Raw genomic sequence first — 13803 nt, 5'->3', positions numbered from 1 at the left:
GGGATACAGACCTACTATATACAGGGGGCACATGGAGGGATACAGACCTACTATATACAGGGGGCACATGGAGGGATACAGACCTACTATATACAGGGGGCACATATAGGGATACAGACCTACTATATACGGGGGGCACAGGGACAGATACTGATCTACTATATACAGGGGGCACATATAGGGATACAGACCTACTATATACGGGGGGCACAGGGACAGATACTGATCTACTATATACAGGGGGCACATGGAGGGATACAGACCTACTATATACAGGGGGCACATATAGGGATACAGACCTACTATATACAGGGGGCACATATAGGGATACAGACCTACTATATACAGGGGGCACATGGAGGGATACAGACCTACTATATACAGGGGGCACATGGAGGGATACAGACCTACTATATACAGGGGGCACATATAGGGATACAGACCTACTATATACGGGGGGCACAGGGACAGATACTGATCTACTATATACAGGGGGCACATATAGGGATACAGACCTACTATATACGGGGGGCACAGGGACAGATACTGATCTACTATATACAGGGGGCACATGGAGGGATACAGACCTACTATATACAGGGGGCACATATAGGGATACAGACCTACTATATACAGGGGGCACATATAGGGATACAGACCTACTATATACGGGGGGCACAGGGACAGATACTGATCTACTATATACAGGGGGCACATGGAGGGAGACAGACCTACTATATACAGGGGGCACAGGGACAAATACTGATCTACTATATACAGGGGGCACAGGGAGAAATACTGGTCTGCTATATACAGGGGGCACATGGAGGGATACAGACCTACTATATACAGGGGGCACAGGGACAGATACTGATCTACTATATACAGGGGGCACAGGGACAGATACTGATCTACTATATACAGGGGGCACAGAGAAATACTGGTCTGCTATATACAGGGGACACATGGACAGATACTGATCTACTATATACAGGGGGCATAGGGAGAAATACTGGTCTGCTATATACAAGGGGCACATAGAGGGATTACAGACCTACTATATACAGGGGGCACAGGGACAGATACTGATCTACTATATACAGGGGACGCAGGGACAGATACTGATCTACTATATACAGAGGACACATGGACAGATACTGATCTACTATATACAGGGGGCACAGGGAGAAATACTGGTCTGCTATATACAGGGGACACATGGACAGATACTGATCTACTATATACAGGGGCCACAGGGAGAAATACTGGTCTGCTATATACAGGGGACACATGGACAGATACTGATCTACTATATACAGGGGACGCAGGGACAGATACTGATCTACTATATACAGGGGGCACATGGAGGGATACAGACCTACTATATACAGGGGACAAAGGGACAGATACTGATCTACTATATACAGGGGGCACATGGAGGGATACAAACCTACTATATACAGGGGCCACATGGAGGGATACATATCTACTATATACAGGGGGCCCAGGGATACAGATCTATATACGGGGGCACATAAAGGGATACAGATCTATATAAAGGGGGCACAGGAAGGGATACAGATCTACCTTATCTAACACAAGGACGGATAATGCTGGGAGCACAGAATATTACATGATGTACAGGGGGTACAGTGTAATTCTGGGGGCACTGTATATTACAGTTTAAAACCAAAGCAAATTTTCCCATAGGAAATCAATGAAATGTAGACAATTGGTTCCATGCCCCAAAAATAATGTTTTTTTTTATTCTGAATAACATGTAAAACTAGTGAAACAAACCTTTATAAACAGCTGAATATGTGATATTATAAGTGACTGTACAGTATAGCAATCAGTATGTGGAGTATAATGTATAGTAACTGCATAAACCTGAAAAACAGCCGCAGTTTGTATATACAGGATGGAACTGCAGATCCCCATAATGCAGTAGCGTAGTACAACAGGCTAGAGAAGCAGGGCTGCTGTCAGAGGTATGTGTGGTCACATGACAGCAATGGGGAAGGGGTGTGTGTTCAGCATGGACCAATCAGGACTGACAGAGACTGCAGGGAGCATGAAGGAATGAGCAGGACAGATGTGGGCACATACATGCAGCACTCTCTGTCCGAGGAGAGAGGGGTTACAGCTATGGAGAGATTACCTCCACAGTCCTGTCCCCTGATGTAAGCCCTAGCCTGAAGTGGATCTGCTATGATTTGGAGGGTGAGGGAGACTTCCTGGGTCAGAGTACAGTGCTGTTGGCCCCCGCTATGCAGACCATGCCCCTCCTCCACTCCCCCCCCCACCCAGTACAGGAAGCTCTTAAACCAAAACAATGCTCTTAAACCAAGTCACAATTTTGAAAAACTGTGAGCTCTTAAATCAAAAAGCTCTTAAACCAAGGTACCACTGTAATTGGTTAGAAACATAGAAGATTGTCTGCAGAAATATACCACCTGCTCCATCTAGTCTAGTTTGAGTTCTTCAGGACATGGTGGCTGGAGACTGGCTGCATCCACTGCACACACACACAAAGAGGAGCCTTAGGCCCCATTCACATGTCCAGTGTTTTTCACAGAGCGTGATTTTGTCCGCTCCATGAAAAAAACTGTACGTCTGTTCACTGCATCCGTGCACTTGGTAGTAAGTGGGGGAGATGGGAGCTGGTGACAGGAGCTGGGAAGATGGCAGCCCGGGAGTGATGAGAGCCGGGAGTGGGGGACAGCAGTGGGGGAGATGGGAGTGGGGGACAGCAGTTGGAAAGATGGGAGCGGAGGCGATGAGAGCGGGGGCAGCAGTGGGGGAGATGGGAGCGGAGGCGATGAGAGCTGGGGACAGCAGTGGGGGAGATGGGAGTGGGGGACAGCAGTGGGGGAGATGGGAGCGGGGGACAGCAGTGGGGGAGATGGCAATGGAGGCAATGAGAGCGGGGGACAGCAGTGGGGGAGATGGGAGCGGAGGCGATGAGAGCGGGGGACAGCAGTGGGGGAGATGGGAGTGGGGGACAGCAGTGGGGGAGATGGGAGTGGAGGCAATGAGAGCGGGGGACAGCAGTGGTGGAGATGGGAGCGGGGGACAGCAGTGGGGGAGATGAGAGCGGGGGACAGCAGTGGGGGAGATGGGAGCGGGGGACAGCAGTGGGGGAGATGGGAGCAGGGGACAGCAGTGGGGGAGATGGGAGCAGGGGACAGCAGTGGGGGAGATGGGAGCGGAGGCGATAAGAGGGGGACTGCAGTGGGGGAGATGGAAGCGGGGGACAGCAGTGGGGCAGATGAGAGCCAGGAGTGGGGCAAGGATCATGACACAGATGACGACATGGATGGCGTGAATGCCCACATAGGATTTCATGGGCTCTAAAATTGTCCGTGGTCACGGATCTGCGACCATGGACAATTTTACGGGATGTGTGAATAAGGCCTTATTCACTCTTTTGCTCTTTACACGAGTGTGATAGATAACTCCTGTCTGACCGGTCATTTATGAGTCGGAGTCAGTCCCTGATAAAGTTCAGGAGTCGGAGCTGCAGCTTACCAACTCCACAGCCCTGCTTAGTAGCTGGCCTCACTTCATAGATGATAAGTACTGGCTGCTATCATCACCTGGTACATACAGTCAGTGACCAACATCAGCAATCATGCTGATGTCAGTTATTTAACCTCTTAAAGGGGTACTCTGGCCATTTTTTTACCTATTGCTGCCTTTGCTTAGAACATAATAAAAATGTGAACACAACAATGCTCACTTTGGTTCAAGTCTAGGGAATTTGGGGGCCAGGGTAATACCCGATCATGCTCTTTCAACCAGTGTTGGGAGTCATATGTATTAGGCTCCTGGAGAATTCCGCCAGTTTTACTCTGTGTGAACGGAGCCTTATCTTACTGCAAGTTCCCATCCACCCCAGGGGCAGTCAGCATGTATGGGCATATGTGATTTTCAAGGATGGATTCATACCGACATTATTTGAAAGTGTCTTAATAAATTAGGATTTACGTATTGAAAAGCCAGTAATAAACCAACACCAAATCCGAAGAAGAAAAAAAGTTACAGTGGACTAAAGAGACGCGATCATTGAGTGTGGAGGACTGGCAGAAAACCATGTTCACTGTGGAATCACCCAGCTGCTTTCATCCAGAAGACAATGGAGAAATTAAGATGTCATTCTAATTAAACAGATCCAGTAAGATCCAGTGTCTGAATATTACTAATCTGTAAAGACCTTTATCCTCCTAACTTGCCATGTCTGTATACATTTCCGGTACCTATGCCAATGAATGGCTCCTGCTCTGTATGCAAACCTTTACCAAGCACTTCTAATATTAACTTAAGGCAACTAGCGTCTAATCTTATTACTTACAAGTGGATGGTTAAATAATCTCATTGCCTGTTCACTGGCATGACTCTGTAATATTATAGACCTGTAAGCACCCGCTGCCAGCTTTAGTATATAGTCATGAAACCAGGCAAAATTGTCTACTATTGCAGATTAATAACAATAGTAAATGTGCAGAATGCATGCTAAAACATAGGTTTTCATGGTGGCGCTATTAGAATAAAGTAGTTGGAAGATGAAATTCGGGTCCATATGAATTCCTCTCACTGGTCCCTAAATCCTTAAAAATAGAAAAAGATTTGTCACATTTGAAAGTTTTAGATTGTTAGATGCGTCAAAATTTTCATTGGTCAGGGTCTCAGTGTTGAAACCCCCCACTGATTAGAATGCGCAGGAAGTGCAGCCCCCTCCTAAGTCTATAGGGCCGCCATAGGGGATAGCTGGGAGCCGGGCAGTGAGTGCACCACCACCTGCTTCTCCCTGCTAGTTCTGATCTTAGGGGTCCGGTAATGAAGAAGCATCTGTACAGGAGTCCTGAGTAGAGATGAGCGAACCGGGTTCGGGTTCAAGGCGATCCGAACCCTTAGCGGTGGCTGCTGAACTTGGATAAAGCCCTAAGGTTGTCTGGAAAACATGGATACAGCCAATGACTATATCCATGATTTCCACATAGCCTTAGGGCTTTATCTAAGTTCAGCAGCTACCGCTAATCAAATGCCGAAAGTTCGGGTTCTGATCGACTTGAGCATGCTCCAGGTTCTCTCATCTCTAGTCCTGAGGCCTTGTGGTAATTCCTGCAGTGTTAGATGGTCACAGTCTTCGTGCCAAGCCAGAGAGATCCAGAGAAGGCAAAATTCCCACAACCCCCTAAGATGAATTGTTTGAGGAGTGTATTTTCCAAAATGGGGTCTTTTGGTTGGTAAATCCAAACATTTTTTTCATCTCAACCCCCAGTAAGGCTGTGTTCACACTCAATAAAATACCAAAATGCGACAGTAATTGTAAGTGAAAATAAAGCAAGGCGTAAACAGGTAAAAAAAAAGAAAGGTCTTAGGCAATGTTGCTACAACGTGAAAAAGTCTTATGATATGTTTTTAAAGGGGTTCACCAAAAAAAATTTCCTTTAAATCAACTGGTGCCAGAAAGTACCAGAGATTTGTAATTTACTCAAAAAATCTCATATCTTCCAGTACTTATCAGCTGCTGTATGTCCTGCAGGAAGTGGTGCATTCTCTTCAGTCTGACACAGTGCTCTCTGCTGCCACCTCTGTCCATGTCAGGAACTGTCCAGAACAATAGCAAATCCCCATAGAAAACATCTCCTGCTCTGGACAGAGGTGGCAGCAGAGAGCACTGTGTCAGACTGGAGAGAATACACCACTTCCTGCAGGACATACAGCAGCTGATAAGTACTGGGAGACTAGAGATTTTTTAATAAAAGTAAATTAAAAATATTTGGCACTTTCTGGCACCAGTTGATTTGATTGAAAAAAAAATTGGGGTAAACAACCCCTTTAAAGATCATCATCATTAAAAACTTCCATCTTTATGAAAAGACAGATGTTTTTCATGTAAAAAAAGATGTTGTGGGAACAAAGTCTTAAAGCAAATCTATAGGCACCTCGGGCTCAAATCACTGAACCGTTTAGTAGCTTTCATCAATTCATGTCCGGTCCAAATATATCCTGGTGCCATCCTTTTCATAAAAATGCTCTTTTAATTGGGAGAAGCAGTAAATATTGTCCGTTGTTTTAAAATAACGCTTATTAATTGCCATTAAATGACGGACATCGACTTTATTTCAACAGTGTGTGAACATAGCCTTTCTGTGTTTTTGGTTTCTCTGGTTTTGGTTGCAAAATACTGATTAAAAATACTGTGTGTGAACAAAGCCTAAATCTGATATGGCGTCTGAATAACAACTAAATGAAAAGAAAGCCCCCAAATCCATTTTCTAAGACCGGTGTGTAAGGCCCCATTCACACGTCCGTGTCAGTTTTTACTGTCAGGAAATCCTGATCAGGAGACCTCAAATGTCATCAGGAATGTATCAGGATTTCCTGACAGTAATCCGTTTTTACCATCAGGAAACCATCAGGAAAAACCTTCAGGATTTCCTGATGAGATGGTCTAGTATGCCAACATAAATCACAGGTATCCACACAGCCCCTAGTGTACCTGGATGGCCACAGGCTGCAGAACTACAACTCCCATCATGGCCTGCCAGCAGAGCCATGATGGGAGTTGTACTTCTGCAACCTGGATGGCCACAGGCTGCAGAACTACAACTCCCATCATGGCCTGCCAGCAGAGCCATGATGGGAGTTGTACTTCTGCAACCTGGATGGCCACAGGCTGCAGAACTACAACTCCCATCATGGCCTGCCAGCAGAGTCATGATGGGAGTTGTACTAACCTGGATGGCCACAGGCTGCAGAACTACAACTCCCATCATGGCCTGCCAGCAGAGCCATGATGGGAGTTGTACTTCTGCAACCTGGATGGCCACAGGCTGCAGAACTACAACTCCCATCATGGCCTGTCAGCAGAGCCATGATGGGAGTTGTACTTCTGCAACCTGGATGGCCACAGGCTGCAGAACTACAACTCCCATCATGGCCTGGCAACTCCATCAGAGCATGGTGGGAGTAGTAGTCCTAAAGGGGTAATCTCACCTGTCCTGGATCCTGCTCTGTCCGGGCAGCGAGGTTGAGGTCCGGGCAGAGTGCAGTGCAGAGATCCGGGCGGCGGCAGCGGACGTAGGCGCGGAGCATGCGGCGGGCCGGTGGGGAGTTTCCGGGGGGGGGGGGGGGGGATGGAGCGAGCGGGCGGGCGGGCTGCACCGCACTCTGGCCGGCCAGCCCTGTAGTACCAGAGGGGCGGTCAGGCGAGCGGAGCGGGTGAGCGCAGCGGGCGGGCGGGTGAGCGCAGCGGGCGAGCGGAGCGGGTGGGCTGCACCGCACTCTGGCCCCGTGGTGAGGTCCTGGCTCTCTACCATTCCGGAATCACGGGCACTTTCCTGATATACATCAGGAAAATGCCCGTGATTCCGGCGCTCCCATAGACTTCTATGGGGGCGTCCGTGCCGGATTTCCGGACGAAAATAGGACAGGATCTAAAAAATCCGGTCCTATTTTCCGGAACGGACACCCTTCCGGAAAAATCCGGAAGGGTGTCCGTGTCTAATGTCAGCCTATGAGTCCGGAAATCCGTCCGGATTTCCTGATAGGAAATCCGGACAGATTTTCCGGACGTGTGAAGGGGGCCTAAGAAAAGCAGGGTACTAAGGCCACATGTGGGGAAATTCTAGAAACCTAAATCCTAAAAATAAATTAACAGCCTAAACAGTACAGCGTTAACTAGGCCTATGCGTTTGTGCATTTTACATTCTTTAATACTGTTTAGAACCAAGAAAAATCATGAAATAGTACTGTATGTTAAATGGTATTTTAGCATGTGGTAGTATTATGTATGTCCAGTAGATGGCGCAGTAAGCTTAAAAAAAAATCACACTTGTCTGAATGAATCTGATTTATACATGCGCATTATCCTTACTTGTTAAAGCCTTTTGTGGTGCATTTTATTTGTTTTACTGCCTAGTTTCTATACTTGAGGACCAAGTGGCTGCTGTTCTTTTTAGTACTATTCAGGTATATATCCTATGTGTGGCATCTAATATTGTGGATGATGCGGTAAACCACACATAGATTAGGGGGTGACAGTATCACTTTAATTGATGTACCGACACAGCTGCGCGGCTGTGTCAGTACACTAGCACAAACTTTCAAACTGTTTAGGGGCTCCGTAAATCATAATTAATTAGCATACTGGGAGCTGCCAGGTCCAGTCCGCAAAACACTGTACGTGTACAGACGGAATTCTACAGACGTGTGAATGACCCCCTTATATTGCTGAAAATTAGAAGGGTGAAGCAGGCTGCTGGGAAAGCTGAGTGACAATACTGTGGAACCACAATGGTGACCACAGACCTTGATATTGCATGATAGATACACACAGTATATCACTGATGCATCCTGCGTGTTTTACATAATCAAGTTATCCTTCATCACAGAGCTTGTTACTCAGCTTTCCCAGGACAACATATTTCCCTAGGTCCCCAATTCTGATATTACAGAATAACTAGACAGATTTGTTATCTAATGGCCCTATTCCACGGGTCGTTTTAGAGGACCAAACGAGCGCTATTAGCGCTCGTTTGCTCCTCGTTCGCCGCTCGCTGCCGCCGCTATTCAACGCGGCTGCAGCGAGCGGGTGAGTGCGGGAGGGGCGGCGGGGAGCTGCGGGGGGGCTGCTCGGAGGATCGCTGATCGTCCGGGCAGCCCATAGGATATAGCAGCGTCTGCTGCCGATGCTCCTATTCAACGGAGCGACGGCAGCAGATCGCTGCTATATCAGTCGCTTGTTTTTCAACATGTTGAAAAACAAGCGACTGCAACGATCAGCCGACATGAACGATGTCGGCTGATCGTTGCACTCTATTCCACGGAACGATTATCGTCCGTAGCGGTCGATATCGTCCGAAAACGAACGATAATCGTTCCGTGGAATAGGGCCATAAGAATCCCTGGGAAGTTGTGATTGACAAATGTCCCATGTTATGCTAAGGCTATGTTCACACATACTATTTCCGTCAGTCTTTTGGTCAGTCTTTCTCTTTCTCCAACCAAAACCAGGAGTGGAACTAACAGGGCAAAATTATAATAGAAGATTTGTGCAGCTTCTGTGTTTTCAACCCCCTCTTGGTTTTGGTTGAAAAAATACTGACCAAAAGACTGACGGAAATACTATGTGGGAACATAGCCTAAACCTAGGTAGGCAGATTTCCCTTTAGGGTCCCAGGAAAACTGGATAACAAACCATCAAATCTACCTAGATAAATAACACTTGCTCCAGGCCTGCAGGCAGATTAGCCTTTCAGGAACCCAGGGAAAGCTAGGTAACATCACACATCACCAATACTATCTAGAGAGAGAGCGTGTGTAGCTCTACAAGGCATGGAATCCATCATGACTATCATTAAAAAAATCTCTACAACCTAAATAGGCAATATACTGACATTCAGGCACCTGGGAAAGCACTGTACATATAATTAACATACAAGAGTTAACATATAGAAGTTACACATGCAGAATGTAACATAAAATGTAAATGGCCGACTGGTACATAGGGAGAGAGGACCCTGCCTGCGAGGGCTTAGGCCTCATTCACCCGTTCAGTCATTTTTCTGGACCGCAAAACCTCCCGTTATTTTTAATCTGTGATCCATTTAAATTCATCCTTATTTGTATCCGTAATTGCATCTGTTTCTGTTTCCCCAAAATGTGAATAGTTCTAGTTTGCATAGATTTGATCCATGTTTTTTGAGGACGTCACGTGACGTCTGTAAAAAACACGGATCCCGTTGGCTTTGATTGGTAATCTGTACCGCAATCACAATCCGCACTAGGGCATGTCCTTTTTTTTTTTTTACGGAATGGATTACGGATCAAAATTAAAACGGACTGTGTGAATAGCCCAATATACATCAATGTGTTCGAAGTTGAACCGTGATTACGGATCCGCAATAAACGGACAACTTTACTGAAAGTGTGAATAAGGCCTTACAATCTACAATGGATGGCAAAATAAGTGTAAACCTAGTTGTCCCAATACTATAGTATATAGCATATACATACAGATAAAGGTGCGTTGGGTCCTAAATAGCCACCTCTATGGGGCACAGTCCATGCGGGTATTAAAGTGAATGGGCTCTATCCCCCAACCTTTTCCTGACTTTCCAGTACTGATGGTGAACTCATAGCATTATCAGCCGGTCCCCTGCAGAAGATGGGTATTTCTTTGTTGGGCACATGTCCAGCTTAATGACTCTGCAAAATGTGATGAACCCCCAAATGCCAAGCAAAATGAATGAAACCAAAGAACACAAAACAAAGACACAACACAATATAATCCTGTGTCAAATAGTCACAATTTTTATTTAAAATCACTTAACACCCCCCCCCCCTCACAAAGAGTCATCCAGGACTCAGACGAGGAATAAACCCCTGTGGAGGAAACCTCGAGGGAGCCATAGCTGGAGAGAAGCCCCTCCCTTGGCTTAAAGCAGTGCTTCTCAAACTTTTTCTACTGGAGCCTCACCCAACAGACCCAGGCATCACCAGACTGACCAAGAGGGTGCCTGGGCCTCATTATCTGTGGTGAAAGTCCATTTAAAAGCTGAAAATAATGCTAGGACTACCTTTCACTCATCTCCCAAGCTCTAGATAGTAATAAAGCAAGTACAAAGTAAGTTAATAACGTTGCTAAAATAGAGATTTCTGCAAACAGCAAAAGGACTGTGCAGATCATAGTCATTTTGTGAAAACTGCCTACCCAGCTGGGCCTCACCAACAACTAGGGGGCGCCTCACTGGTGAGGCCCGCCTCACAGTTTGAGAAGCACTGGCTTAAAGGGTAATACCAATATAACATAGGTTAAGAATTTGTTCATTTTACCTGATTTACAGACAATAACAACAAAAAATGGACTATAAATATACTACACCGGATGTGAGAGTGATCTGTCTGCCATATCTGACACCTTATTATTGGCTAGGCCGAAGTACCTTTTCTTCCTTTCAGATTCAGGTCCATCTCTCAAAAAGGTAGGGGTCGTTCAAAGCAGACAATCCCTTTTCCCCTGCTAGAACCTCCAAGTTACATCAAGGGTAGGGGAGAGTAATGTAGTCAAGCTCAAGGTCCTCTGGCCCATCCAAGATGGCAGTGATCCATGCAGCGTGCCTTTCTTTTATGGAACCTTCTGTATGACATAAGCGAATGCCCTCACAGTTCACGGTTGCCATGGATACTACAGGTGCCCACAGTGACATGACACATTAACCTTTAATGACTGGCAATGCACTTTACTGTAGAGGCCGTTAAACACGCTTGTGATGAAGCAAGCAGCTTATGGTTAGGGCACTAAGAAAAGAATAAAAAAAATCTTACAGATGACACAAGTAGTTGTAGATGTGATATACACCAGAGACCGGCCCTGTAACTAGCACATACCTCAGAACTTTTTGGACAACCTAAGAAGGACACATATGGTCCCTACACTACGGTAACACAACCTGCACATGTCCTACAACCGCTCTGTAACTGTCAGTAACTGCACTACATACAGCGTCTGTATGCACTTTCACAAAGATCGTCCGGGCAGCCCCTTCCCTAGCTCCCCGCGACCTACCGACACCATCCCCCCCCCCATCTTACCACTTGATACCTGGGCATGTAATAGCACAGACAGCGAGCAGGGGAAGAGAAGCAAGGAAGCGCTGACATGATAGGTTGGTGCTTATTTTTTCCAAAGTATCGGGCTGTCTAATACGGCCCTTAGTAAAGTAAAACAGCAGTCTTTCTTGCTGTCTAATTCCTTGTCCCAGCATGGCTCCCTGTCTCAGTCCTAGTCCACAGCATCGTTTTTCTTCTTAATCCTGGTCCCAGCATGGCTTCCCCTCTCATTCCTGGTACTCAGCATGGCCCCCTATTTCAATTCTGATGTCCAATGTGAATCTTCACCTCTTCCTGGCCACATAGCAGCATATGTCCTCTCTGCATGCAGTATAAATCCAGCCACTAGATTTAAAGTCTAAGTGCACTTGTGCCCAGTCTGAGTATCAAGGTCTTCTGGTCCTTCTAGTTTCTATTATTGCTGTTATTGCACAAGCCCTCTGTACCTGTGTTACCCTGCTACAGTGTTTCTGCACCCTCCGTCCTGGTCCCTGTGTTCCTGCTGTGGTGTTCCAGTGTCCTGATGCCCTGCTGTCTGGCCCTGCACTGCCAGTCGGTTCCTGTATTCCTGTGTATTTCCATCCAAAGTTTGAACCTCACCAGACTTGTGTTTGAACCAGCTACCCGTTCCTGCACCAAGTTTCCTTCATTGTGCGAGCTGCACTCAGGTGTTTATCACCCTTGCCATCTGGTCTGGCCGGACCAGCTAACACATGTTCTGTTTGTCTCAAAAGGTTGCGACCTGGAGTGTCCTCTGGAAAAGCATATCTCCACCATCAGGAATATCTTGTGAAGAATGGAGGATACGCTAAAAAAAAGTCCTTAGGGACAGACGGTCACCTGGCACAGTGGGCTCACGTCCGCTGATCCCGACACAAAGACTGATGCTGTACTTTATCCAGTATCATCACAACATTGCAGATATTAGCCAATGGTGGCCTTTCTGTCACAAAACCTAAATGTAACATACCCTTAAGATTTGTTAATAATAAGTTTATTCTGTTAGAATATTGGATAACACTCTAAATAAAGTAGAAATATAATTAAGTATATTAGGGTGTCAGGGCTGCGGCGGCGTCCACACCCCCTCACCCTGTCCTGCAGCCGCCGGTGTCCACATGCAGGGACCCGGCGCTGCTGTCACTTCGGCCCCTGGGGGCGCCTCACCTCGGCCCGCTCCTGTCCGTCGCTGTGCCGGCCGGCGCACGCGTCCCCGCCTCCTAGGGCGCGCGCGCGCTGGCTGTCTCTGAGTTAAAGGGGCAGTCCGCCCCTAATTGGTTGCTGCCCACACACTCTCCTATAAATTCCAGCCCTGCCCCACCTCAGGTGTTGGAGCCTCTACATGCTTCCCATAGCGTTTGGCCCAGCTCCCTGTTGTTCCTGACGTCAGTCCTTGTTCCTTGTTCCTGTTCGCTACCCGGTCCCTACTTCCTGTCCGCTGCCTTCCTGTTGTTCCTGAGTACTGTCTGCCTCCTGCGATTACGCCTACAGACCTCTGCCTGCACTATCTCCTGCCTACCGCTCCTGCCACGCCTCGCCTGCCGTCACTAGCAACCAAGCCAGGGGTAGCGACCTGGGGGTCGCCTGCCGCAGCAAATCCGTCCCGCCTTGCGGCGGGCTCTAGTAAAAACCAGCGGCCCCTTAGACTCCGCTCCCTGGTGAGGTTAGTGCCATCGCTAGTGACGGTTCAGTGGATCCACGACTCCAGACGTTACATAGGGAAGCATAATGTTCGTCTATCACACTTTTGATGTGTAACCACTGGCCTTCACCAGGGAATTTAAAGTGATACTGTCACCCCCCTTACTCATGCTACAATTCATCAGTTCAATGCATTAACAGTGTTACCTAGGCGGGGCTTCACAGCAGTTTGGCCCCATCTCCTTGGCTGGTGAAAAGTGCCCAACTGCCATGAAGCTCCACCTAGGTAACACTGTCCACCAATGAAATGTAGCAATTATAGAGCAGAAAGAAGACACGGACAAGTTTTATACAGATGTATATCAAATGTGCAGCATCTAACCTTGTGGATGGTGCAGAGAACCACACAGAGTAAGGGGGTAATAATATCACTTTAATTGAAAAATGACAGCATCTATGCATACATACTGGTTGTCAGTACCATTATATTTATTCTATGTTTCGTAATGTTTGTAAAAAGTGTCTTTTATTGTCTGACAC

General features: G+C 47.0%; 1 protein-coding gene across 1 annotated transcript in view; it reads right to left on the bottom strand.

Annotated features, from left to right (window-relative positions):
• The window catches only part of CFAP36 (cilia and flagella associated protein 36), a 34265-nt gene extending 23267 nt beyond the window's left edge, over positions 1 to 10998 (bottom strand). The window contains exon 1 of the mRNA XM_069954415.1: positions 10956 to 10998. Within this exon, the coding sequence (XP_069810516.1) occupies positions 10956 to 10983 (28 nt within the window). The 5' untranslated portion in view covers positions 10984 to 10998. The remainder of the gene's footprint in view (positions 1 to 10955) is intronic.
• Between the last annotated feature and the right edge of the window lie 2805 nt (positions 10999 to 13803).

This window comes from Dendropsophus ebraccatus, chromosome 15 (genome assembly GCF_027789765.1).
Source record: "Dendropsophus ebraccatus isolate aDenEbr1 chromosome 15, aDenEbr1.pat, whole genome shotgun sequence".
NCBI classification, from domain to species: domain Eukaryota; kingdom Metazoa; phylum Chordata; class Amphibia; order Anura; family Hylidae; genus Dendropsophus; species Dendropsophus ebraccatus.
Note: the sequence above shows the minus strand (reverse complement) of the source record. Positions and strands in the feature narration are given on the sequence as shown.